Source organism: Aplidium turbinatum, chromosome 4, assembly GCF_918807975.1.
Source record: "Aplidium turbinatum chromosome 4, kaAplTurb1.1, whole genome shotgun sequence".
In the NCBI taxonomy this organism is placed as follows: Eukaryota; Metazoa; Chordata; class Ascidiacea; order Aplousobranchia; family Polyclinidae; genus Aplidium; species Aplidium turbinatum.
The window spans coordinates 29,130,635-29,158,620 of NC_137475.1; the positions used below are offsets into that span (position 1 = coordinate 29,130,635).

General features: G+C 38.0%; 2 protein-coding genes across 2 annotated transcripts; one reads left to right on the top strand and one right to left on the bottom strand.

Annotated features, from left to right (window-relative positions):
* The first annotated feature begins 2 nt into the window (after positions 1 to 2).
* On the top strand, positions 3 to 27,979 carry LOC145768738 (vacuolar protein sorting-associated protein 52 homolog). The gene is made up of 17 exons (XM_082580320.1): positions 3 to 72; positions 3,959 to 4,011; positions 4,520 to 4,595; positions 5,338 to 5,405; positions 10,860 to 11,035; positions 12,105 to 12,255; positions 12,500 to 12,600; positions 12,930 to 13,062; positions 13,362 to 13,556; positions 14,092 to 14,247; positions 14,501 to 14,581; positions 14,754 to 14,915; positions 25,214 to 25,315; positions 25,722 to 25,823; positions 25,941 to 26,072; positions 26,370 to 26,534; positions 27,066 to 27,979. Exons 1-17 carry the CDS (start codon positions 3 to 5, stop codon positions 27,210 to 27,212), a joined length of 2,070 nt encoding a protein of 689 aa, XP_082436446.1. The 3' UTR covers positions 27,213 to 27,979.
* On the bottom strand, positions 16,215 to 18,684 carry LOC145768256 (uncharacterized). Its single transcript, XM_082579738.1, has 3 exons — positions 18,459 to 18,684; positions 18,018 to 18,149; positions 16,215 to 16,274 (listed from the first exon to the last, which is right to left on the bottom strand). Exons 1-3 carry the CDS (start codon positions 18,630 to 18,632, stop codon positions 16,215 to 16,217), a joined length of 366 nt encoding a protein of 121 aa, XP_082435864.1. The 5' UTR covers positions 18,633 to 18,684.
* Positions 27,980 to 27,986: the final 7 nt, after the last annotated feature.

The window sequence follows — 27,986 nt, forward strand, 5'->3', positions numbered from 1 at the left end:
TTATGGATTTTGGCATTGACCTTGAAAACTTGGACTTATCCTCAGAAGTTAATGCATTAGATAATGTTGATGGTAAGTAAGTTATGAAACATGGTTTTACTTTGACACAACCGAGGTAAAGTTGCTGTTAAAGCAGTTTAAGTATATATATAGTTTGTAAAGCTTTGGTAGAGAGTTTGCATTTTTGAACCATAGACAAGCAAAACAAAGTAACCTTAGCGGGTTTAACATAATGTGTTACTGGTACACACAATGCAAAATGTATAACATACCGGTACCTAATAACTCAAACGTTTTCGACACGTACATGACATGTGTCCTCATCAGGAATTAAATGATTGAATGGAATTAAAATATTGCAGATTTAATTCATAGGCTAGTTTGTAAACTGGCCCACTGTGTTCAAAAGGTTTCTGATCTCTGGCTTTTGCTATGATTATGGGAATTAATGTTTTTAACCCTTATAAAGGCCTCTAAGCTCCCGGCACCCATGGTCGCCAAGAAGTCATTAAATAACCTCTGATGCTATTGCACTGGTAGGCCATATTTGGTCACTGGCTTTCACAAGCCAACATTTCTGAACTCCATTGGTATTTGAAGCTTTTTTCTCCACTTGCGTTTGTTCGTGAAACTTTTTTCTCTTCACTTGCGTTTGTAATCTTTTCATAAACAAGGCAAAGTCCTTCATATGCCAACGAGAAATATTGCTGAAAAAAATTTTGTAAAAAGGCTAGGCATCAACCTACCTACTTGGGAAGCAGTGCAATTAACTGGGTCATTACAGCTCAATTCACCCAGTGCTGTTAACACCACCATCACCGATTTACATCAAATTTGGTTTGTGGTTAGGTTTTGGGCAAAAACGCATAAATTTTAAATTTTATTAAAATCCGGCCAGTGGTTTTGGAGATATGGCCCTGTGAAATTTCGTATTTTGGGGGAAAATTGGGGTACCCGGCTTATTTCAAAATGCCATTTCTCAGCAACCACTGGGTGTATTTTAATGAAATTGGTGTCATTTTGCAGGAAATTGGTCAAGGATTTCATTTCTGTGGTTAATTTTCAAAAATAAGCATGTTTGGGGGTAATGACCTTTTGACCTTTGCTTTGACCTTGATTTTGACCCTGTGGATCACGTGATACAAAAAACTTGTTCACATGAAAAATATTCCTTGATACCATCTCTATAACATATGAAAAAATGGGAGAGGTAATATTTTTAGTTTAGCCATAGTTTTCATTCAAAGAGGACGATATCTGTGAAATTTTCATAAAATCCGGTTAGCTTAAACCTTATATTGTAGAATAATTCTTGCTGCTCTTGCAACAACAGTGTACCAGCTTCATTTTTAATATGAGAAATTGATTTCGCCATACTGTTATAGCATGGTCAGTCTGATAAGGTATATCGTTATCCATAGGCGCCGAGTTTTCAAAATGGCTGGGCGGGCGAACACATACTGTCACGTCATTAAGGTTATTTTGTGCGTTTTACAAAAGGGCGATTTTGCTAGGTTGTTGGGCTAGCCTAGTTTTACATTTAAGTCTATGTCTCCTCTAACACGATTTGGAAACAAGTAATAAATACAATTGGTACGCAACAACGTCTGGTCCTGGTAATTCAGTTCCGCATATTTTTTGTGATTGGTATGTGCGGGTTGCGGGACGAAACTTGCGAGTTTAATATCAGTGACGTAACAAACGCAACTGTGATGATTGAGACGACAAATTTAAAGCATTTTGGCAACAGAGTTAATTGATAACGTCGTTTGGGAGAAAATTACTCCTTTGAAGAACAATGCTACAGTTTTTACAACGATTTAACATCTGGCGATGTTAAAACGATGTAAAAGCTGTGGAAATTGCGGTCAGACTTTTGCCGCAAATAAAATTCCTCACAGGTTTGCGCAATTTACTTGATTTATAGCACTGGGCTACCAGTAGCAGAGTGGAGACAAACGGCGCGGCTAGACACTTTTGCTCCTTTAACGGCGAATCAATGTTGTTTGACGTTGCATGAATGTAACAATGGCAATAATTGACAAAAACTAATCGTGAAGAAAGGGGCGTTCTTCCCGGCTAGCCGGGAAGAACGCCCCTTTCTTCACAATGTCCTCTGCCCTGGCGCCTGCTGGTTTTGTTGGCTCTTTCTTTGTTTCCACAAAGATAAGAGTTAAACTGACTGGTAAAGCGGTGGTCGAATAAATTTGTGGCAGAATACGGTGCGATACTGATGAGCCCAGCTTCATGGGCGAAACACGTGTCTAATGCTGTCAATTCTTGCTACAAATCGGCTGCCGAGAAACAAAAACTAATCGCTTAATTAGTAGGTCTAGTATGGCTCAACATACAAGGAATTCAATTTTTCAATGTCAAGCCTGACCGGATTTTGAAGCTTGCAAAGAAAAATTGAAAAAAAGATTCTCGTTGGCAAAGACAATAAAAGGAACACTAAAATTCCATAGATTGGTTCCGATTTCTGAAACAAAGTTATTCGCGTACAAACTCAGTGCTCAAAAAAATCTGCCTGAAATAGTGTCAGTGAGATGAAGACCTTGCACTTGAAGCATTGAATGAACCTATCAACATCGCAAAACAGACATATGTGTGCTGACTGCTGTATATATGATTATGAACCGTGGATAGGTTTGGTGAAAGACATTTGTGATGAGTTTGGAGACTATCATGTAAACTTTATGCATCCTCATGGTCCAGCCAGAATCTTCTACTGGCCTACCTCTGCTGATAAATGCTGGATCGATATTAATAACATTGTTTGTATCATTGAAACTCCTTCCATGATTGCATCTGGCAGATGTCGTTACACTATTTCCAAAAACGATACAATTAAACTTCACAGGTTGTGTAAAAACTGGTCAGCTCAGTGATTGCTGTCTATGGAAAACTTTCAGAACCTAACATTTTGTCTGTTGTGTCTTGACTAAACTGTGTCATTTAACTCATTTTTATGCAGTATTAATTGGGAGCGTTTATGTATTACATCATCAGAATTTGAGATGTTTTACCCCCTCCACCATTTGCCATCATTTCCCAATGTTATAAGCTTATTTTGCAAAAAAAACAAACACCCTTCATCATCATTTTGGACCCATTCTTTCTGATGATGCAATGTGCATATCGTTCCATTTGTACATACCATATATACATACTATTTTTGAAGGTGATTTTAAGAAAATTTGTTGAAAAATCATGAGACATGCAAACTTTGAGTAAAAACTATGGCTAAAATAGAAATATTACCTCTCCCATTTTTTCATATGTTATAGAGATAGTGCCAAAGAATATTTTTCATGTAGACAAGTTTTTTGTATCACGTGATCCACAGGGTCAAAATCAAGGTCAAAGCAAAGGTCAAAAGGTCATTACCCCCAAACATGCTTATTTTTGAAAATTAACCACAGAAATGAAATCCTTGACCAATTTCCTGCAAAATGACACCAATTTCATTAAAATACACCCAGTGGTTGCTGAGAAATGGCATTTTGAAATAAGCCGGGTACCCCAATTTTCCCCCAAAATACGAAATTTCACAGGCCCATATCTCCAAAATCACTGGCCGGATTTTGATAAAATTTGAAATTCATGCTTTTTTACCCAGAACTCACACACAATCCAAATTTGAGGAAAATTGGAGATGGTGGTGTTAAAAATTTCATTTTTGTTGGGTGATTTGATGTGGAATGACCCAGTCTGCAAATATGTTTCATGAACTTGTTTTGTTGTTACCTGAATAAACACAAAGGCACGATATTAGTTAACAGATTTTTTAAAATGAGATAACTTTTTATCGTGTTTTTTTATTTTGGCTGACTGAGAGTTTGGTTACAGGGAATGAGCTCTGGCTGGCCATGCTTATTCACTGGAAAAAATAAAGGAGCTTACAGGCCTGCTAATGGTTAATGCAAACTTGAGATTTAATATGTTTATTGTTTTGCAGAACATATACAAGAAAATTTAGAAGATGAATTGGTCAAAGAGGCACTGGAATCGGTACAGTATAGTTTTTATTTGTTCACACAATCTTCTGCAACATTAACAACAGTACTATTTTTACCAGATTTTAAGATGCTGATAGCAGAAATCACAACATTTTTTTTAAAGTTGGTCAATGCACTTTTAGCATTTTTTCGGGCACATGTATTTAAGTGGATGCAATTTTTAAGAAAATAAGCCAAATGACCAATCCATGGACAACATGTACTTTAACAGTTAATACCAATCAATATTGTATGTCCTGTTGTCAATTTGATAACTCTTTTTTCTCTGCATATCCTACATCCAACCCTTTTCACTACAGCACACTGGTAAATACTGTAAGTTATGAGAGAAATGTCGATTTTCTTATGTTTTTCTATCTTGTCTTTTTTTGTATATAATCTAGTATTAATGTCATCTCCGTTCGTCCAAATAAACAAATACTTAATACGTTTCGTGGTGGTTTTGAAACTGTTCACATAAATATGCCTTAACTTTAACTTGAGTTATTGTTTTCTTACAGGGTGTAGATTTGCGGGAATATGCAAAGCAGATAGAAAAAGATTTAAATAAAGTGGAAGACGGCTCAATAAAGGACTGTAAGTTCCAATTCCAAATTGCATTATCAAGCAAATACATTAAGTTAATAAATAACAGCTCTAGTAGTTGCATCATTGCATCAATAAAAAGAATCTGTAATTTCTGATTTTCATCCTGTTATTTTAACCTGTAGCCTACATTGCATGGATTCCCTATTTAAACTGAGCTCATCTGTAACTGAATTGCACTGTCATTATGTGAAGATTTTTTACAAACTGCTTCATTCAAAATATTTTCACTTTTCCATTGTAGATTTGTGGAAGCCCCCCCCCCCCCCTCCCTTAATTTGGTTTCATCCTCCACTTTTTCACATTATCATGTGAAGCTCTTGCTTCCTTCAAAGATAATCCATTTTGCGTCTATGTTTGCCGCACTTGACATCAATAATAAATAGCATCAGTAAGATATCTCTTGAGAAAATCTTAAACTTGCAGTTGAGCTGTTAAACACACCGAATACAAACTACTAAAAGTGTTAGTGACAAAGGTTATCAACACTATATTGTAGTGAAGCTCAAAACAGAGAAAGAGGATAATTTTGGTGTAAGATATTGGAACATAATGATGCTCAAAAGTTGTACCATGCAATCCCAAGCAGTCTATCAATTGGCACTGAGCCAGAAATGGTCCTATCGCTTTTTTACTCTATATATTTATACAACCCCAGCACTTTAAATCAAGTATTGGACCACCTTTACTTATTTATGCAAAAATATGTAACACTTTTTCCACAACTTTTTAGACATACAAGAAAGTGAAAATATAGCTTCTCTTCACAAACAGATCGGAGAATGTGATAATATATTAGAGGTTAGTGAATGTGAGATTGTTATGATATGGCTGGTCAGAGGTTCTCATTTTTAGATTTTGAATGCACCTCATGCCCCTGCAAAAAGTTATTTCAGTCTAGCCTACTCTAAGAATAATTAAAATTTTTGTTTAGACTTTTTTTGTTGTTGAAAAACTAAACACAACACAAAATAATCAGTATATAATATATGGTATAAGCCTGTTTCAATAGGAAAAATAGATCTTTAATAGACGATTCAATTTTGAGATGGGACCCATATTTCGTTCTGCTACTATCAGGAGAATCCGATTTGGAGACGCCGATGCGGAAATATCCCAATTCGGAGTCAAGCCCTTTTCAAAGATTTTTAAAATCCCCCAGCGGCTTCTGTTTATTCAAAAGAATTAGCTTTGATAGAGGTTAATCAAATAAAGTCTCAGCAAAAAAAAAGAGTAGTTATCAAATCATGATCCCTTTCCTCAATGTTACTAGTATCAATCATCCTGTAGCCTATACCCGCAAGTAGCTAATTTACATCTATCTCACTGAAACAATAATCGTTTCATTTGCATGTGTTGTGTATGGGAAGGTAAACACAAAAAACGCCTATCATAACGGAATGGCCCGTTTCGGCGAGTCCGATTCGACGAGTCCGATTCGACTAGTCCGATTCGGCGAGTTCCCTATTCGGCGAGAGCCTTTTTCGGCGAGTGCCCTATTCGGCGAGTTTTTGAAATTTTTAAAAGGAAATTATCGGGTACCCTAGCCTCATAGGCGCCGACTTTTCATAAAACCTTAGGGCGAGAAAGGTGATGACGTCATAACCGTAACGCTATTTTACTCAATTAAAATAGTCTTTGATTAAGCTTAGTGTCTTGTTTATATTGACAAATAGGTCGCAAACCGAGTTTATTAGAACCGCTGCTTGAAAGGATTAGTTTTACGTATAGTCGTAAAAATGTTGATATTGTTAGCTCATAATTGGAACTGTTGGAAAACAAGCCGATTCATTTCCTTTTCGTGCGAGTGAACAACAACGATCAAGACAGTGAAGTTATCGAAATAAAACGCAAAAAATCATGATCTCAAGCAGAGTGGAAACCCGCTATCAGTTTTATTAACTTCGTTTCGCTAATTACTTACTTTCAAAGTGTTAACAACGGCGAAGTGTTTTCTCTTCTGTTTTTTATCAAAAGTCTTTGTAGTCTTTTATTGAATACAGTAGGGCAGTAGGATATATATTCGAGTAAAGGTCTAGATGTTCGCAAGTGATTTTCACCTCAAAAAGGCAAGTTCAACTAACACAGGACATGCTGTTGTCTCCAGCTCGGCAGTTTTCAAAATGAACGCACTAAAAATCATTGTCGACGTAGATTACGGATTGTGAAATCGCGTCGGCCTAAGTAAAAGTTTTGAATACGTTTATTTGCAGTGATTCAAACTTAATTTTCAAATTCAATGATTTTTTGTCAATTCTAAACTTTATGCACTTGTTGAGCTATATGCAAAGCTCACGAAACAAAACAGAAAGAGCTGTTTTAAGAAATCATTTTTTTATTTTTGCGTGTAGGATATAATCGTTCTTATTATTACGTAACATTCCATGATCGTTAAAGTCGATGTCAAACCTTAGCGGCCGCATAAAACAATGTCAGGTTGGCTAGGTGATAATAGCGGTAAGAGACGTCGTTAATGCAGGCAATATCTGCGACCAAGACCATTAAACACCTTTTCTTTTTATCGGTTTTCGATTTAATTCTCACACATTGCGAAGAAAACAATGCGTTCTGTTGAATCATAATTGTCTCACAGCGGAAAGACCTCGTTGAAAATAGCGCGTCTAATTTAGCTGGTTTACTGAATATTGCCGTGAATAGTTACGTGACTATTCCAGCAGCGTAAGTTACTCTACCATCTGCTTTTAATTTCCATACCGTGTGAGAAAGCCATGCGATCAGCTGCTGTTTTGCGGGCAAGAGCAACGCAGGCTTTTCTTGCTTTCGGCATTCTTTAAGTCCGTTTAAATTATCTAAATCTCTTTCGCGAAGTGTTTTAACTTTAAAACACCACTTGTAATCACCATTTTTGTTGCCCCTCAACCATAAATTTACGGGGGGCGCCGGCCCCCCGGCCCCCCCGGAAGTCGGCGCGTATGCCTAGCCTAATTACAACTGCCGTTTTTACATAGTTTTAACGTCGCTAAACGTTGAAATCGTGCAGAAAGGAATAAAAATAAAATGTTTGAACTATTAAATTAAAATTCGTCATGTCAGTTCAGTTGTTTTTATTTTTGACCATCATATCAAAAACAATACACGTCGACATAGCAAAGGTGTAGAAAAAGGTAGAAGCGACAAAACGCGAACGTTAAAACGTGCTTGTGACCGAAGTATCATAATTATTGAGTTGAAAGAAATTTGGCACGGTCGCAACACCTTCAGAAAAATTTAAGATATGAAGGGAAAATAAAACAAAGAAAATGTTACAAAAAAAATCATGCTTATGTGTATAAGTTAGTACTTTTGAATAGTTAAAATGATTAGTTTGGATCAACAAATGAGAACCCATTGTAGTAACAGAATGAAAAGGCTAACCAAATGTGTGGCCTATCGTTTTAACGTCGCTAAACGTTGAAATCCTGTAGAAAAGAGAACTTTGCTGACTAGGATACGTTGAAACTGAAAAACATTCACAGAAGCCCTACGATACGTTGCATTTTTAAGATAATGTATTCAGACGTTGAATCAATGTACAAATAAAATGTTATGCTAAATGGGTTCTTGGAACAATTCGAAGGGCTTCTGTGAATGTTTCTCAGCTTCAACGTATCCTAGTCAGCAAAGTTCTCTTTTCTACACGATTTCAACAGTTAGCGACGTTAAAACGATGTAAAAACGGAAATTTTTGCTGGTTGGGATAACTGGGCTACGGTACCCGATAATTTCTTTTAAATCCAAGCTGTAGGCCACACATTTGTTGATCCAAACTAATCATTTTAACTATTCAAAAGTGCTAACTTACAGACATAAACATGATTTATTTATTTATTTTTTTGTAACATTTTCTTTGTTTTATTTTCCCTTCATATCTTAAATTTTTCTGAAGGTGTTGCGACCGTGCCAAATTTCTTTCCATAGGCGCCGACTTTTCAAAAAACCTTGGGGGGCGAGAAAGGTGATAACGTCATAACCATAGCGCTATTTACTCGGTTAAAATAGTCTTTGATTAAGCTTAGTGTCGTGTTTATATTAACAAATAGGTCGCAAACCGAATTTATTAGAACCGCTGCTTGAAAGGATTAGTTTTACGCACGCAGTACGCCTAGTCATAAAAATTTTGATATTGTTAGCTCATAATTGGAACTGTTGGAAAACAAGCCGATTCATGTCCTTTTCGTGCGAGTGAACAACAACGATCAAGACAGTGAAGTTATCGAAATAAAACGCAAAAAATCATGATCTCAAGCAGAGTGAAAACCCGGTATCAGTTTTATTAACCTCGTTTCGCTAATTACTTACTTTCAAAGCGTTGACAACGGCGAAGTGTTTTCTCTTCTGTTTTTTATCGAAAGTCTTTATAGTCTTTTATTGAATACAGTAGGCTATACTCGAGTAAAGATCGAGATGTTCGCAAGTGATTTTCACCTCAAAAAGACAAGTTCAACTAACACGGGACAAGCTGTTGTCTCCAGCTCAGCAATTTTCAAAATGAACGCACTAAAAATCATTGTCGACGTAGATTACGGATTGTGAAATCGCGTCGGCTTAAGTGAAAGTTTTGAATACGTTTATTTGCAGTGATTCAAACTTAATTTTCAAATTCAATGATTTCTTGTCAATTCTAAACTTTGTGCACTTGTTGAGCAATATGCAAAGCTCACGAGACAAAACAGAAAGAGATCATTTTTTTATTTTTGCGTGTAGGATATAATCGTTCTTATTATTACGTAACATTCCATGATCGTTAAAGTCGATGTCAAACCTTAGCGGCCGCATAAAACAATGATGTCAGGTTAGCTAGGTGATAATAGCGGTAAGAGACGTCGTTAATGCAGGCAATATCTGCGACCAAGACCATTAAACACCTTTTCTTTTATCGGTTTTCGATTTAATTCTCACACATTGCAAAAACAATGCGTTCTGTTGAATCATAATTGATCTCACAGAGGGAAGATCTCGTTGAAAATAGCGCGTCAAGCCGTCTAATTTAGCTGGTTTACTTAATATTGCAGTGAATAGTTACGTGACTATTCCAGCAGTACTCTACCATCTACTTTGAAATTTCCATACCGTATGAGATAGCCATGCGAGCTGCTGTTTTGCGGGCAAGAGCAACGTAGGCTTTTCTTGCTTTCCGCATTTTTTAAGTCCGTTTAAATTATCTAAATCTCCTTCGCGAAGTGTTTTATCTTTGAAACACCACTTGTCATCACCATTTTTGTTGCCCCTCAACCATAAATTTACGGGGGGCGCCGGCCCCCCCTGAAGTCGGCGCGTATGTTTCTTTCAACTCAATAACTTACTCCGGTCACAAGCACGTTTTAACGTTCGCGTTTTGTCGCTTCTACCTTTTTTACACCTTTGCTATGTTGACGTGTATTGTTTTTCATATGATGGTCAGAAATAAAAACAACTGAACTGACATGACGAATTTTAATTTAATAGTTCAAACATTTTATTTTTATTCCTTTCTGCACAATTTCAACGTTTAGCGACGTTAAAACTATGTAAAAACGGCAATTATAATTAGGCTACGGTACCCGATAATTTCCTTTCAAAAATTTCAAAAACTCGCCGAATAGGGCACTCGCCGAAAAAGGCTCTCGCCGAATAGGGAACTCGCCGAATCGGACTAGTCGAATCGGACTCGCCGAATCGGACTCGCCGAATAGTAGCAGACCCCTATCATGATCCCTACAAATTCTCTAAATAAGCAAATGTCGTTGATGGATTTTCAAGACATCACAAAATCGGTTGTCTTCGAAACGGGCCATTCCTCCAATTCTTTGAGCACCTCTGGGCTAGTGGGCTAGGTTTGTAGTTGTGTATTATAACAAGTAAAAAACGCTAAAATCTTAAAAAAGTACTGAATTTGAAGCAACTAATTATTACAAGTGTTTATTTGTTGATTTATCAGTCATCTATGATGTTACTTTTAGTGTTTATACGAAAACCATCATTCTTGAACAGTGAACACGAATGATAGCCATCCTTATTTGCCACTTTCTATCTGATTATTCGTTGTAGAGACTAGAGTGTTCTTTTTATTTAGTCTGTCTACTTATTGCTTTTGAGATTTTTTCTGGGAAAGGAAGGGTATTTTTTCTTTCAGCAAACTAATTTGATGTTTAAATAGAGTTATTGTTTTGGTTTGAAACAGGTAGATATACTTTAGTTGACATCATATAAATGTCTCTTTTTATGAATGTTAATCTTTCATTTACTTTGCCTTGTTTGAAATGTCGTCTTTTACAGCACATGGAGAGCATGTTGCATGGCTTTCAACATGACCTGAGCAGCATCAGCGCTGAAATCCAGTGCTTACAAGAACAATCTGTTACCATGAATGTAAAATTAAAAAATCGACAAGCTATCAAAAGTGAACTCAGTCAATTAGTTGATGAAATGGTTGTTCCCGAATCAATGATAAGGTGATCCCATTGGTTTGCTATTATTGTTTTATCAGTATCTTGACCGTTAGAAAGATTTTAAGTAGCTTGATTTTAAGTATATATATACCATAGATTTTAAGTACCAAAGATTTAAGTACAAAGATTTAATAAGATTTAAGTACTTAAGATTTAAGTAAAGATTACAAAGATTTAAGTACCAAAGATTTTAAGTACCATTATTAGTAGCTTGACCATTGAAAGTAGCGGTGTCCGACAAATTGTTCGTAAGCAATTGTTCGTAAAGCAATTGTTCGTAAGCAATTGTTCGTAAGCAATTGTTCGTAAAACAATTGTTCGTAAAATTAATTCTTCGTAAAACAATTCTTCCTAAAGCATTTTTTCGTGCATGCAGTTAAAATTTGATGTATACGAAGAAATGCTTTACGAAGAATTGTTTTACGGATTTCATTTTACGAAAAACAGTTTACGAACAATTGTTTTACGAACAAGTGCTTACGAACAATTGCTTTACGAACAATTGCTTACGAACAATTTGCCTATAACCGAAAGTAGCTATAAAATACAGTAATACTTAATGCATTATACAAATAAACGGTATTGTATTTCATCTTTAAACTTAGCTTTCAGTACGTCAAATCATTTTGAGGAGATGGCAACGCCCATGCGACGCCACAGAAGTTGTAAACATCATTATTTACAATTTTTTATTCGAAATTAACTTATGTTCATTGGCAGCTTAATGATGTGCTGAATTGTGTCACATGAAACTTTCTTATTCCAATCTCTAATGTATTTACCATTAATTCATAGTGTGCATTGCGTACTAACTGCATTAGTACCAGTGTAGGAGAATTCAGTTGTAAATTGTAATGCAGATTGAGTGATTTAACTTCATCCAATTTCGTGTGGTACGCTATATAGTTATGATTAGAAATTTTGGAAGAATGGAAGGCTTAGGTGTTACTGCTATTTTGCGTTCATCAACTGCTGGCACTTACACAACAGTGTTCATTTTGTGCGATCTTTTGGCCTTTGGCTTTTAGTGTCGTGTTGCTGTGAATGCAGAATGAAACTATTTAACTTGCAGTCACATATTGGACACTCCCGTCACGGAAAGAGCTTTTTTAGAGCAATTGCACGAACTGAACCACAAAATCAACTTTGTGAAGCAACATTCTTACAACGATACCGCAGCTTGCAGGGATGTGCAGGATATTGTTGATAAGCTGAAATACAAGGTAAGAATGCAAACAATTCGTTATTGACATCAAAATTTTTATAGACTCCTCTGCGTTACGCAGATATGTAGCCTACTGGACAAATAAAAGAATTTTTTCTTGGTAAATCTAAAGTTTGGTGACGTTGAAGCAATGTAACAATTTTAACGCTTGTTTGCTTTGCTCAGATCAAAGTTACGTGACTAAGGTGGTGAAAAAGTATATCCGTGTGGAATAGCGTTTTGAAAACCACTTCTTTTTTTAGGCTGTCGGAAAAATTCGTGAGTTTATGATACAAAAAATTTACTCATTTCGCAAGCCTTTGAGTAATTACCAGCTTGGGCAAGATGCTATGCTCAACTCAAGGTAACAGATTGACTTTCTGTAACGTTTCAACTTCATTTATTTACTGCTGTTAGCTCAGTGCAGTCACGGCACAACGCTTCTACAGAACAAAATATGCATGATTATTGACTATTCTCCAGACATGGACCAGTCGGGAGACGAAGGGTTAAGTTTTAGTACAAAGCTATTCTACGTTCGGTTTGCACTCCCTACGTCAGCGATATCCCCAGTTAGAGAATCAATTCTTTTTTTAACCTTTCAAAGTCCGTAGAATAGACGATGAATCAATGTAAAAAAAACTGGAAGTCTAAAAAGATCTAATAGAATGTTACACCAGTGCATGTTCACAGGTTCTTCTATGAATTTCTTCTCTCAAACGAACGGCATGTTGCCAAGGAAGTTCGCGACGAATATGTAGACACCGTTAGCAAAGTATATCTGTCTTATTTCAAGAGTTACATTAACAGGGTCATGAAATTACAGGTACGGCATTGACACTTTTTGCATTAACTTTTGATTTTTTCGTATTTGATGTATCTGTATTTTCAGTAATTCTTTAGAAATTCGATGAGACTATTTGGTTTATATCAAATCGTCTTAAAATATTTTTTGCAACTTTAATGTGTTTTTTTGTAGTCATTTAGTTCTTGACCAACCACCTAACCAAGTTTGAGATTTCAAGTATTGCGATCACCAAAGTTAATGCAAATTGATGACAGCTAACCAATTACCACTCAGAAATTTTTCATCTTTTTATCCTCAAACACTGATTCTTCATCCAGTTTGATGAAGCGGCTAGCAAAGATGATTTAATGGCCGTTGAAGATTCATCTAAAAGAGGATTTTTCTCTTCCTCAAGACCAGCCATGCGCAACCGATCCTCCGTATTCACCATCGGGACCAGAGATCGAATTCTCGGAGAGGAATTGGAAGCTCCCATCATAGTTCCTCATGCGGCTCAGAAAAGTGACGCAAAGGTGAGAAACAATTTCATTTTGTTTTATATCACGTGTAATTTTAAGCGCATTGTTTCCGTCTAGTTCCCAGACAGCAACATCCGCCATTTTTACATTGAATGTAGCCTGCAGACGTTGGATTAATGTAAAAATGACGAGTTTTGCTGTCCGAGTGTATAATTTCTTTTTTTTAGTGATGTAGCAAGACTGTAACACAAAGCTGGATGTCGTCTTAAATCGAATTTCTAAAGTTAAATTTTGCGTTAAATAAACTATGCTTTTGTTGAATAATTTTATGGGGGGTGAGGCTACGTTGATTGCTCTAAGGGGGTCGCGGTGAAAAAATGGTTGAAAACCTCTGATTTAGATGATGATTTTGCAACTTTATAGTGGTTTACCATGCAGTTTACTCCCTGCTCTTCAAATTATGCTTTTATTTTAGTAATAAGCCTCATTTAACAGATCAAATCAACAACTTAATTTTTAAACTACAACTTTAGAACAAACATTCTTTACCCACTACAATGAAAAGAAACTGATACGCATATTTTTTTAGTGTTCTTTTGAGAGCTTGTTTCGAAGCCAGCATTATGCTTTACTGGACTCCAGTTGTCGTGAGTATCTCTTCGTTTGCGATTTCTTCATGTTATCCTCATCTGCCGCTCAGGAATTGTTCAACTCCATCATGGGAAAGACGCTCGCACTTTACTTGGTAGGCGACTAATTCAAGAAAGATTATGTAAAGTCACTTTTTATATGCTAATACTTGAAAGTAAAGCCATCTATTTGGTACACATGGCTGCTGAAATTAAATTCTATCTTTTGCGGGTTTTTTCCAAGACTGGTAAGGGTCAAATAGCGAGTGCTGATGCTAACATTGCTACATCAAAGGCAGTCAAAGGTTACATTTCTTCTCCGAGGAAAAAGTTCTAACAATTAAAAGCTGCGCACATTTTTGTTTTCAGAAACATGTGGATTCATATTGTTCCGATTGCTATGACAGCATCGCTCTATTCCTCTGCATACATATTGTCAATAAGTTTAAGGTGAGAATCCAGAAAGATTTAATAATTTATGAAACTTTTCCTTTTTATCATCAAAAGGCAGTAAAAAAAATTAATGCACAAAAAGCATAAACCGTAGCCGTTTTTTTAAATATCCCACTCTGTGGTGCGGCATAAAGGTTCGTCTTGCTGAATTTTTTTTACATACTTTTAGGTTATAATGCACAATCGTGAAGTTACTTCGTTGGACAGGTACTGGGACACGGTTAGCGCCATCTTGTGGCCTCGTTTTGACCACGTAGTGCGCATGCACATACGCAGCGTGCAGGAATGCAACGTCAACAATCTGGCATCGATAGATGTCAGACCACATTATGTAAGTGATTTAGTCACAGTCTATGATAGTTAGAATTTTAACCGCCAACGGAAGTGTTATATTACTCCGTGAAAGAAGGATTATTATTTAAAACTTGACTTCAGTTTTAAACCAAATGTTGTAGCTCAAACTTCTACGGAAATGCAGTTTTAATTTGATGAATTTGGTCCAATACTATTTATTAGGGTGTCCCACTTTTAGGCGACTTTTCAGGAAAATTAGGTTCGGGTCAAATTCTGAATGGATTTTCGTCACTGATTTCAAAAATGACGTTATTTTTTCATTATGACGTCATCTTGATGTGCCAGCTAGCGGATATTTGCTATTTTGGCCTTATCACAAATATGGTAAGAGCTAGAGACTTGGAACTTGTGCCAATATGACCGGAAGGGACGATTTCCTATTTGTTGTCAATACAATATGAAACGCTAACTGCAACAGAAAAGAAGTTATTTTGAAAAAACATGTTTTTGCTCATTTTGGACAAAAATATGAGAAGCACGGCAATTTTGCTACTGTGACGCTTTTATTTCGGTTGTTAAGTTGCTGTGTTGCGCCACATTGTTTAACAATTAAGTACAGTGGAAGTAGTCTAGCACAGGGGTGGGCAAACTTTTTGTACTTAGGGCCACATTTGAAAAAATGTTGCAGCCGGGGGGCCGCACACTCTCATTACAAAGTAGGAAAATTTACCCGGTGTGTAAATAAACACATATTCATATTAAACACAATTTTTATATTTCACAACTCAGTTACGTTTAAAGCTTTGCAATCATCATCACAAAAGTTAATGAGACTTGTGCAATGTGCACCTGTTCACAGTTTTTCACAATCTTCTGGTTTGGTTGTGTCTTTTTTAATTGTACTCCTTGAAAACAGCCACGGACTCACGGCACAACAAGCAAACTGCTTTATTCCCAATTTCGATAAAATAGAATTTAACAGTCCATTCCTTATTGAAAACACGACTTTCGTTTTCAATCTTTCGCTTCTTAGTCTAAGCGTAAAACGTTTTGACCTGGAATAAATTGCGACCTTAACAAACTAGGTATCGTTGGAAAGCTTAACTCCTCTAGATTAAGATTTTCACTCTCCTCCAATCAGAGACCCTTGGCAAAAAAAGTTATGGCCGTTTTTGAAGCAACACCTTGCGCCGCTAGTGGCGAAACTGTATTTTTCCTTTTGCACAAGTTTTTAGGCTCATTTTTAACTTTTTTCCCTATGTGTATAAGAAAGAGACAACTCACATATGATAAAATATTATTTATATTTAAATGACGTCACTCTGACGTCATCAAATTAAAATTGCTTACCTAATACTCTCAGCCCATTGATAATTGCAGATCCAATAGATTTGTTCTAAAAAATCGTTTTTAGACATAACGGAGCTTCATATAATGATTCAAGGGGGCATTTTGACCCCAGGTCCGGTTCAATGACAAAACTAAACGCTACAAGTGGCTAGAGTATATTATGGGCATTATACAAAAAATGCAAAAATTTTTAAAACTTTACTTCAATAATTATGCCGTGGAGTGTTTTTGTTTTATTATCTTTATCCTGCATTGCGGGAAAGCGGACTTGAGCGCTATGCATCGGTGTACGCCTTCCGACGTACACCTGACCCACGCTGCAGCCGACTGCAAGGTCTGTTTCCTGTTGTCTACTCTACTTATGACTTAAATTTGGTACTACCCATTACTCGAAATCGATCACTGGGTAGAAGCAATTATCGTAAAGTTTCTTGCCCAGAGAAACAACAGCAAATGCGGGTGGCTGGAGTCGAACATGCAGGCTCTCGACTGCGAGCCCAACGCGCTAAACACTCGGTCATTGCTGCCAGTGCCCAAGGCGTGTAACTATTGTTCTTGTCGACGGTGAAAATTTGACTCACACTGCTAGTGGATATGCCATGTCTGAGGAGTACAGCTCAACTATCCACTGTATCCAGTGGAATCTTTCCGGTAGCTCAAATTTGGGCAATAGGCTACACAAATAATAATATTTATTTGCATCAGACAAAGCTGTCAATATACAAAACAAAGAAATAATACACAAACTGCAAATGCACAAATAACGAACAACAACGAAATAATACACAAACTGCAAATGCACAAAATCTCACTAAATAGGCTATCTAATGTTACAAGTTTACAGACAATGGTACGGTAGTGTTGCAAGTTAGAAGAACTGAAAGTATTCAGAACGATAAAAACAATCAGATGACATGGCAGCCATCAAAACTAGATATCAGCATACATAGAATTATTATAATGAAGACGATAATTTGATATACGATGGCAATCGGACCTCATCAGGGAGGCAACAATAGAGTTTGTTTGTTTGTTTATCTTTATCCTGCATTGCGGGAAAGCGGACTTGAGCGCTATGCATCGGTGTACGCCTTCCGACATACACCTGACCCACGCTGCAGCCGACGGCAATGTTTGTTTCCGGTTGTCTACTCTACTTATGACTTAAATTTGGTACTACCCATTACTCGAAATCGATCACTGGGTAGAGGCAATGATCGTAAAGTTTCTTGCCCAGAGAAACAATGGCAAGTGCGGGTGGCTGGAGTCGAACATGCAGGCTCTCGAATGCGAGCCCAACGCGCTAACCACACGGATACTTCGCATCTTCCAACAAAAGAAAAAACATATTTCCGAAGTAATGCATGAAATGTTATAATGTTGCACAAGACTTGATGTTCACGTACGCTATAATGTTTAGGCAAATTGTGTATAATTCTAAATGCATTATTGAAGGCAACACGCAGGCGATTAATGTTACGTTGATGATAATTTTCCCACAGATGACATGCATACATTGGAGTACAATATGAACGGAATAGAACGTTTTTAATATCACTGGAGCACTTGTAAAATTTTGATTTTAATTTGTTGGCAGAACAGATAATTTATTGAAACATGATCAAACCGTCGCAATCCTCAGGGCAGTCTTCTTGTACACAACTGAGATTGCAACAAGTTTCCCCACGACACTCTCCACATGCTGTACGCACTTTAAGCCATGTTTTCTGCAGCTGCAAGACATTGTACCACATTGATTTTTTGTTCCTTTTTTGCATTTGCATCGTACAACGTTCAATAGCCATTCTGGTGCCGGATCTAAATTGGCCTTTATTGGCATAACTGCTCCTGCTGCGTCAGCTTTCCATCCCCATTGTGCGAGATCCAAGATTTCAGTGTCAAGATGCTTCCACTGACATACCTGAAGCAACAGTTTTATATCAACTTAGATAAATCAAGTCTTGCTGCCATAAAATTTTTGATTTGTAGTAGCCTACACCACATGTTTATGCTAGTCATATTATAACGCAACTTGTTTTGCTATAACTTGCATCTTTTCCTTACCGCAGTTTAATAGCGCAATTTGCTGTAATATTTTGAAGTTACCGACAGCAAACAATTTTTGAAAAATATCTTCAAGTGGTATAATCTATAGAGCAAAGACGCTTTTATACTAAATGATTGCGGGTATTGTGTTACAATACCATTAGGCTACGCACTATTATTTCACCTGCAAATGTACTCTGAAGGAATGAAAACGAATTGCAGCTTCGGTGGGTGGCAATCTTTCAGGATGAACAGTGGAAGCTGTTGCAACCATCTGCATGTACTTGACGTACCGTAGTTGGCCAAGTGAATCGGCAGGTTTTGCACTAAAGCTTGATGGATCAACAAAATATAGCATTACTATCGGTGAATCTCATTCAGACTGGTAGGCTACTCAGCAACATTTTCATTTCTTCTTATTTAATTAACTGTGCACCAATACAGTCCCAGTAACTAACCTTTTCAATAACAAATCTCTTCCAGCATCAGTTATTTGCTCACGTGCAGAATCTAATCTCCCTAATACATCAGCAGATTGTTGAAATTCTTCCTTCTTCAGGTAATTGAATATCTTTAGCTTTCCTAAGCAACAAGACAGATGACATACTTAATCTTTGTCACCAAATAATGTGTGCATACACTCCATGCATTGGCATTCCAAATAAAAGTATTACAATATTAGAATAATATTGAGTGGATTTGGTAATGACTGCCATCTGAATTCTTGCATATCTTTTAAAAGCTGATCAGAAAATGGTAAAAATGTATATACTTTCAGACAAGCATGGTTTAAGCAGTTCAGAAATATATAAAACACTGTAACAAACACTATAGATAAAACACTGAAAGCAAGATTAAAATGTACTGCTACCAAAGCTGATTAATTATATTGGTACCTTGTTGATATATTGCAGAAGTTGTATCACATCCACTCCAAGCATGAGCAAACAGCAAGTAATTTTTGACACACCTCATGCACCTTACAACTACTTTCGCTCTCTTCTTTTTCTTTTAGATATTGATAAAGATGACTGTCACCAATGTTTTGTGCATAGCTGATTAATGTCTTCAGTCCACCTCGTTTCACTTCTTGTAGCTTTGATACATTATGAGATTGGCATTTGATGCATAAACTTTCTTTACAAAAAGCTTGATTCTGATTTTCCATTATTCAATTATCTCCATAACATCTGAAAACTAGTCTATCAATTTTAATTGTTTAATAAACTAAGCTATACAACTTAGAAATCATTACCGGTATTTCATAAAAATCTTTAAAGCTGTAAAGAGAGAAAACTAACATCAGACCTGGGAAAAAAATGGCCACACAGAACATTTGCTCTTTCAAACTTAATCTATATCTGAATATGTTATAGCCTTTACAGGTGGTCTCAGAAGTAACAAGAACCATAGCTCCTACTGGTAGGCTGGCCTCCTTATTTAACTGATAGTGTGTGCAATTACCAGAAAACGTATTGTTGCATGGATATCACTAGAAGCTACCAGGTCTCAATAAACACCCTTCCTTTGTCAGTTTGTGCACCAGTGCACTGGTAACAGTGGCCTACTACTACTACCATACTGCATTCATTGGTACAAATACTTCACACCTGCATGCAATGCCATTTAAAATCCAAGATGTTAAATGAAAGAGAACTCAACTAAAAGAACAACAGTAAATTCAAAAATTTAACATAAGCTAGAGATTATAAGACATGCTGCATGTAAAAAACAATTAGACCTGTTTCCTTTAACTTTCATCATAGCCCAGCATACCGTACTGTACACTGTTATAGGCCTAGTGCACCTGTGTAATGTGTATCGCCTGCTGCCCGGAACCCTATCTAACGTTTTGACTTTTGTTGCAAACCAAATTAACTGAATAACCTGACATAACTTACGGTACCGATAATGATGTTCTTGCAAACAGTTCCCAAAACAAATTAAACTACGGTAGGCTTGCCTGGTACGGTACTCAGTTCTGTGATATTTAGGCTAGTACTGCAGCCAGTGCAGAGTGGTAGATCAAGAATCTTTGCTGTCCCAAACCTACTCAGTACTGCCTAGTTACTTACAAACCTCATGGCTATTTTTTTTTCTTTTTGTGCAACGCTCAGAGTTCAAGATGGATACCACTACATGGCTAATAAGCTGGTCAGTGGTCACCGGAGCAACTTCGACTGCCAGAATTTTACACGGCTTGTTGTTTCTGCTGAAAACATAGCTAGATTAGCTGCGCCACTAGCGACGCAAGGTGTTGCTTAAAAAACGGCCACAACTTTTTTTGCCAAGGGTCCCTGGTTGGAGGAGAGTGATAATCCTAAACTAGAGGAATTAAGCTTTCCAACGATACCAAATATGTTAAGGTCGCAATTTATTCCAGGCGGCCCTATATTTTCGCATTTTACGCTCAGACTATCTCAGCACTCATTATTTTAACAGAGTAAAAATATAAATCTTTTATTTTTTAACAAAAATCCTGTCGAAGTAGAAAACATTAAACTGTGCGTCTCAAATAACAATGAAAAGCTATTTGGAGGAAAGTGCTATACTGGTAGGCCTACAGTAGCCGCTACCGTATTTGTATTTTATGATCAAACAATTGAATCAAACAATGCGTGAGAGCATTTTGCAATACATGCGCGACTGGCGTGAATGCGTTTACGCACTGAAAGTGAAGAGAAAAACACACTTGTAAAGGGAATAATATTTTGTCATGTAACCTGTTTAATTAAAACAATAAGTGATTAGTAGTAGTTTCTGCAAGTGCCGGCGGGCCGCATAAAATGGTCTCGCGGGCCGCATGCGGCCCGCGGGCCGTAGTTTGCCCACCCCTGGTCTAGCATATTGTATTTACAATTGATTATATACCTCAGCATTGATTTTTACATGCATATTGCAATTACTAATACTAGCTAACTTTAAACCCTTGATCATTTAGTTCAAAGATCTATCAAACAAAACCACCATTCAACAACACAACACAGTTCAATGGGATTATTTATCACACCATACTGTGCAAAGCAGCACAAATGCGCAAGTCTGTTTTGGCCAAATCGTCTTGGTCATCTCGAATCAAGCCGTTCACAACGCGTTTCAGTCTGCCAATAAAGCGCTCTGTTCCTCGATTGTTGTTGTTGATCATACACAAAAACGTTGATAGAGATGAAAAATATGCAATGCGTGGAGCCATCATACTTTCTTCGAAGAAAAAAATCACTTTAAAGTTGTCACGCTTCAAAAGCGTCTGCTCGATATCAACGTTTCTTGGAAAACTTTTCTGTCTTGCCGCATCAGCAGCAAAAGGCGGAGCTTCAGCGTGGAGAACTTAAAGCAACGTTTTTAGGGCTCAACCATTGGGATGAATGCTTAACGAAATGTTGCAGAACAGCATTGAATACTGGTTCATCCACAGATTTATATGCAAGTAATAAATCTCTTGTAAGCAGTACCAATTGAGGGACCTTCAGCAGCGGAAGGTTTAAGATGGAAGTCTAAAAAGACCGGAAGTGATGAAGGGACACAAACAATAAAAGAAACCATACGTTGAAGTTTAGGGATATCCTGAGGCCCAACACAATACCCAAAAATCAGCAATCTTAAGTAGGCTAACCACTCGCTGTTGTTATTCAACGCGCATGGGACACCCTTTTTTGATAAAAAAAAAGTAGGGGTTTCAAATTTCCTGGAACATTCATCACTAAATGAACTGCCATAGCAAGAAGACACATATGGTCACTCCGAAAAGATGAATCTTAGCTTCTTTCTTGTGCTCAGAAAACCATAAGATCTTGGCTTTTAAATGATTTGCGGCTATAGCTGTGATGGAAACTTTACAATATTGTCGGATTTTCAGATGTTGGGGCTTAAGTTTTGATATTTTCTTAATTATTTTCATCAAACCACCATCTTCGTATGCATTGGGGCCTTTCACTTTGCCTTCCAAAAAGCTTCTTGCGTGTGTAAAATTAATCTCATTTACATGGAAAGACATTCAAGAGTGTGCATCACTACTACTACCACTGTACTTAATTGCTAAACAAGGTGGAGCAACTTAACAATCGAAATAAAAGCATCACACTAGCAAAATTGCCGTGTTTCTCATTTTTTTGTCCAAAAATGAGCAAAAACATGTTTTTTCAAAATAACTCCTTTTCTGTTGCAGTTAGCGTTTCATATTGTATTGACAACAAATAGGAAATCGTCCCTTCCGGTCATTTTGGCACAAGTTCCAAGTCTCTAGCTCTTACCATATTCGTGAAAAAGCCAAAATAGCAAAAATCCGCTAGCTGGCACATCAAGATGACGTCATAATGAAAAAATAACGTCATTTTTGAAATCAGTGACGAAAATCCATTCAGAATTTGACCCGAACCTAATTTTCCTGAAAAGTCACCTAAAAGTGGGACACCCTACTATTTATGCTTCTTGATTAAAAAACTGTTATTAATCCTTGTACAATCGGCCGCCGAGAAACATTAGGCCTAAAAGTACACAGTAAGCCCTCTTCTTCATGTGAGCCTTCTTCGCCACTCCTGGGGTCGCGAGGCTCTGCCTTTTACCACACGTTGGCAGTGGCGGCGGCTCGGTTTAGATGTTTGGGCAGGTTCGAGCAGTCACTTAATAGATTTGTCATCTAGTTCACGCAGACCACACACACCGTTTGACGCATGATAAATGGCGCATTTGCAGATGGTGTGGTCTGCGGGGGTCTGCTACTATTCGGTGAGTTCCTAACCCCTAACCTTTAACCCTAAAACGGCAATGATAATTAGGCTACGATACTCGATAATTTAAAAAAAAATTGAAAAAATCACCGAATAGGGATCGGACTCACCGAATCGGACTCACTGAAACGGGCCATTTCGGCTCTGCGGTTCGTTCGTCTTTGCCACACTCACAGATCGCGGATGGAGCCATTCCCCATTTGTGCATGTTGGAGCGAAATAGTCCGACGCCAGTGCGCAGACGGTTGTGCCGCACTTAGGCCTCCCTTAACAAAAGCATTCTGGTTGGATGGGGCCGGTGTCGGAGATGAAACCTTGGAGTCTTGAGGACTGAGGAGTTCTTCCACTCCAAGCTCAATTGGTGGTCCGCCCAAGCAGCTGCACTGATGGATTGGTCTTCAGCGGTTTTCATCAAGAGTTATGCGGCCTACGCGAATAGGTGTTTCGATTTTAGTCGCCGGCGTTGCACGCTGGCAGACTCGTAGAGACTTGAGTGGAGCAAGTGGTTGAGGTTCGTAGCGCGGCGAGAAAGAGACAGGATGGCTACTTCTTGATGAAGCTCAGCTGGTTGGAAACTTGCAAGGACAGAGAGATTGTCCGATGGTGTAGCGTGTAGATCGCAGGAATCCAGTCACGATAAGCAAGGCGTAATTTATGGCAGTGTCAATTTGATGGCAGTGGACACTGCAACTCCAGTCTGGTGCATAGTATTATGCTGGAGCGTAAGCTAGTGCAATGGTGGCAATGCGCGGGTGTCAACTTCGGCCCCAGCCTGAGCCGACCAGACACTTTAGTAAATCTGTGCGTATTGAAATCTTTTTGCGTAGTGACTCCAAATGTGGACGCTAAGTGAGCGACTTGTCCTGGACTACCCCTAGATATTTAGGGTTTAGGCAGAAAGACAGGGCTTTTCCTTCGGTGTTGAAATTGAGCTCACGCTTTGCTTCCCGGTTGTTTAAGTGGAAAGCTGTCGTCACTGTTTTGGTTTCGCTGAGCTTCAATCTCCATCTCTGGAGGTATGCGAAAGTGTCGATATGTCCTGGTTTAGAGTCCCTTCTAATGTTTTCCAATCGTTCGACAGATGTAGAATGGCCAAGTCATCGGCATAGGCGAACTTCACGGATACCATGTTTGGCAGGCCGTGGGTGTAGAATGTAGATGTTAAACAGAAGGGGAGCCAGGACAGATCCTTGAGGGACGCTGATTTTAAGGCGCGGTAACCTGCTTAGTTTACTACTTTTGGTAGGGAAGGTAAAGCTTCTGTTGTAAACAAGCTCCATGATCATACGGATGGCGCACTATGTGCCAGTCCTGGAGCAGCAGGTGCAGCAGTTTGCAGGTGAAGCCTTGGTACCATATGGTGTCGTAGGCGGCTGTGACGTCAAGACACAGCACCGGCCTTCTTTGCCTCAAAGCAGTCTTCAATGTCGAGTCATGAGAGTGATTTGGTCTACAGTAGATCTTCCACGTCGGAAACCAGCTTGCTTCCGGGACTAGACTGGATCTACAATTGGTTCAACTCGAGTGTGAAGACGTTCAAAGATTTTAAAATGGATGCAGAGAAGAGATATAGGTCGATAACTCTTTGGCTGCTCTTGCGGCTTATAAGGCTTAGAGGGATCACGACTGCTTTGACTCGTTTCCAGATTTTGTGGAAGTTGGCATAAGCAGGAAGACAGAAATTTTCGCAGCCAAGACTTCATGGAGGTGCCAGCATGGAGTACAAGTTCGGGGCAGATGTTGTCGATGCCTTACGGGTTTTAGGTGAGTGGAGGGCAGCGATGAACTCATTCGATGTGAGTTCATTGGAGATGTTTTCCTCGTCAAGTGTTGGAATTTTCCAGAGATCAGAAGTTTTCCACTTTACAACTTGGGAGAACTTGCGGTCACCTGTTCTATAAGTCGCGTTTTTCACTGGTTGTGATGCGATGCTGTTGACATTAACAGCACATGGCGAGAAGAGCGCACTGAACGGTCTGTAAGGGTGTTGATTGTATTCCATGTTATCCGGCTAGACTAGAGTGTGTGAAGTCGATAGTGTTGACAGTGTCTTTCCATCGTTCTAGCCTAGATGTCTTACAAGATTTTTCTTTTGCAAAACTTCGGTGCTTCCAATTTTTTTCTACATCTGCCACTCAGCTCGCTATCTTATTTCTGATGCACCAGGTCGAGAACACACTCTTTAAATTAATATGAATATCACACTGCACAGATCACTCGTCGTTATGCAGAATTTAGTGCGGCCATCGTACGGATCAACGAAAACTTTCCAGACCCCCAAGTGGAATCTGTGCTAAGCGAACTACAAACTGAAGTAACAACATTTCTATTTTCTGCGTTTTGTTTAAAATTGCTACGTATTTATTGTGCAATCTAACTGCGCCTTCACATTGTGCAGAATTCGATCATGTAAAGATTTTCCATTGCTTTCTATCTTGGCCGGCATCGATAAACACAGTAACTATTTTTAGTTTACCTTTGTATTTTCAGAGTGTTTTATGCAGCGCTAATTTGACCATCCCGTTGGAAAAAACGTTAAAAATTTTATTGCCCGAACTAAACTAGGATTCCATCTGACCAACTATGGCCGAGTTATGTAATGCCCTCTTGCTTAGTTCTTCATTGATGCAAAGTCTAACGATGAGAGTTGTTGTTGATTGCCAATGAAGTTCATGTTCTGACAGCTTTCTGATGCGTATATGTCTTTTTATTTTCTGTAGGTTCAAAACTTTATCCTGAGACTAGCAGCTTGTTTCAATGAGAGGAAGGATCAGTTGGTTTTCCTCATCAACAACTATGACATGATGCTGTCTGTAATCGTGGTAAATGTCATTTTCAAGAAAATGAAGTATTTGCATAAATGTCATTTTAGTTCTTAACAAAGAGAGAGCGAAACGATCATACTTACAACCAATGAGGGATTGTGTTTTATTGTTCAGGAGCGAACGGTGGACGACTCTAAGGAGTCAGATAGCTTTCAGCAGTTGCTGAACACCCGGACTCAGGAATATGTCGAAGAGATATTGGCTCCTCACTTCGGCGGCATGATGGCGTTTGTCAAAGAGTGCGAGGCAAGTTCGAGATGATTCTATATCTCCTCCACGCAGTACGGAGGATTGTTTGTTTAATGAAAGTAAAACAACTTCAAAACAAACTGTTGGTAAAGACCAAACTGTTGCCTTGCATGACACGTCATTGTTATCCATCTCAAGAATGAACTTTGTGTTTAGCTTTCTGCTACGATTTTCAGCCTAATGTCAACCAAAGTAATATAGTCGTATTTTTACCACCTTCTAAGATCGCATGCATTTTTACATAGCCCGTCTAGTAGGTTGCGGTGTCGCGGTAACGTTGTTCATTCTTTTCAGCTTGTAATCGAATCTGGCCAGACAGACAGATTAAAGCGGTTCGAACAGAAGGTGGCTCCCCTGGTTCAAGGTTTTGCCGCAGGTTGGCGCACGAGTGTCGATTTAATAAGCCGGGAAGTGACGCGATCTTTCACCAACTTCAAAGTGGGAAGCACGATAGTACAGGTCTGTGCCAGATTCCTTGATGAAATTAATATTGTTCTCATTTAATACCGATCTGAGTTTGTTCCCCAGTGCAACATAATATTTTTTAGTATGAAATTGTTTTGACAATTCATATGAAGTTTGTTGCTATATTTTTAGTTACATGGCGACCTATGTTTCTTTTTACACATCGCTATGATTTGTTCCTGATATAACAACAGGCTCTTTACAGTAAGAACGTGGAATACGTATATGCAGCATTCCGTAGTTTTTGCAATATATGCTGGAGCGTTTATTTGTTCATCAATACGGAAGAAGTTGCACCTTTTGTCGTAGGCGAAGACGCATTTCGATCTTTGACATTTTTGTCTGATGCATGGTTAAATGTTTGATCAAACTTTGACCAAGAATTCCACTACTCGTCTTATTTTGACCTCGCTTGTTTGTTTCGCATTATCACGATGTGCACAAATTATGAGAAAAAAAAACGAAATTTCTACTGTAATATAATATTGTAATACAATGGAAATTATTAAAAGTTTACTTTCACAGGCTGCCTTCACCCATCTGATCCAATACTATCATCGATTTCAAAAGCTCTTCACCCAGCCTCCATTCAAATCGATGCCAGCCAGGACTGAGCTAGTCAACATGCATCTCATAATGGTAGAGATGAAGAAGTACAAGCCTAACTTTTAAGTTTTCTTCTTTTGTGTCTAGTCGCTGTAGCCTGTTCAGTTGATGGATGTCGATCTCACACGATCAAGGTTTTATTGAACCAAATTTTGTTTTCCCAAATGTCATTGGTTGCTGACGATAGTTAAGATTGACTTCTTTTAGAAAATTTAGACATTTGGTAAACACAACAAATAAAAATTATTGAACAGTCCCCATTAACATTGGCTCGTAAAAAACACGAGAAATATTCGTGTCCTTGTACTCCAGTTTCTCGTGTAAAACCCGTGACGTGCACCCGTTTATTACACGGGTATTTGCACAAACACAGCCCGTGTTTTTACACGACACCAAACCTGTGTTTTCACGCGACATCTAACCCATGTTTTTACACATCAAAACCAGTGTTTTACATGGTAATTTATTTATAACCAAAATCACACATGACAAAAAATACAGATATAATTGATGACACTGCAGCTGTTTCACGCATCATCAGTTGTTTCACGAACCGTGCAGGACGAAGATATCCCTGCAACTGACTGTCTTCTTGTTCTCTTTTTCGCTGCTTTGAGAAACTCGTGCACAACAGCTTTAACTTCTCCAATCGTTGTGTTTTTTGTATAGGTGCATGTTCGAACTGATGCTGTAAGCAAAAAAGCAGCTAGTGCTTATTCACAAAAGCAATAGGCTAGCAATAGATAACTTATATAGAATCCTTTACGGCTCAAATATATTACAAATAGATTGTAACTTACGTTCATTAAGCAGGGTACGAGCAAAATCTAAAGTTTAGGC

What these genes read in the sequence shown, in the direction of transcription:
- LOC145768738 (XM_082580320.1), top strand. Translation starts at nt 3, where the DNA reads ATGGATTTTGGCATTGACCTTGAAAACTTGGACTTATCCTCAGAAGTT. An exon ending in GTTCCCGAATCAATGATAAG is followed by an intron (nt 11,036 to 12,104) that starts GTGATCCCATTG and finishes TTTAACTTGCAG; the next exon opens with TCACATATTGGACACTCCCG. An exon ending in TAAGCGAACTACAAACTGAA is followed by an intron (nt 25,316 to 25,721) that starts GTAACAACATTT and finishes TATTTTCTGTAG; the next exon opens with GTTCAAAACTTTATCCTGAG.
- LOC145768256 (XM_082579738.1), bottom strand. Translation starts at nt 18,632, where the DNA reads ATGCTATATTTTGTTGATCCATCAAGCTTTAGTGCAAAACCTGCCGAT. An exon ending in CCTTCAGAGTACATTTGCAG is followed by an intron (nt 18,150 to 18,458) that starts GTGAAATAATAG and finishes CTGTTGCTTCAG; the next exon opens with GTATGTCAGTGGAAGCATCT. An exon ending in CAGAATGGCTATTGAACGTT is followed by an intron (nt 16,275 to 18,017) that starts GTACGATGCAAA and finishes ACGATTTTTTAG; the next exon opens with AACAAATCTATTGGATCTGC.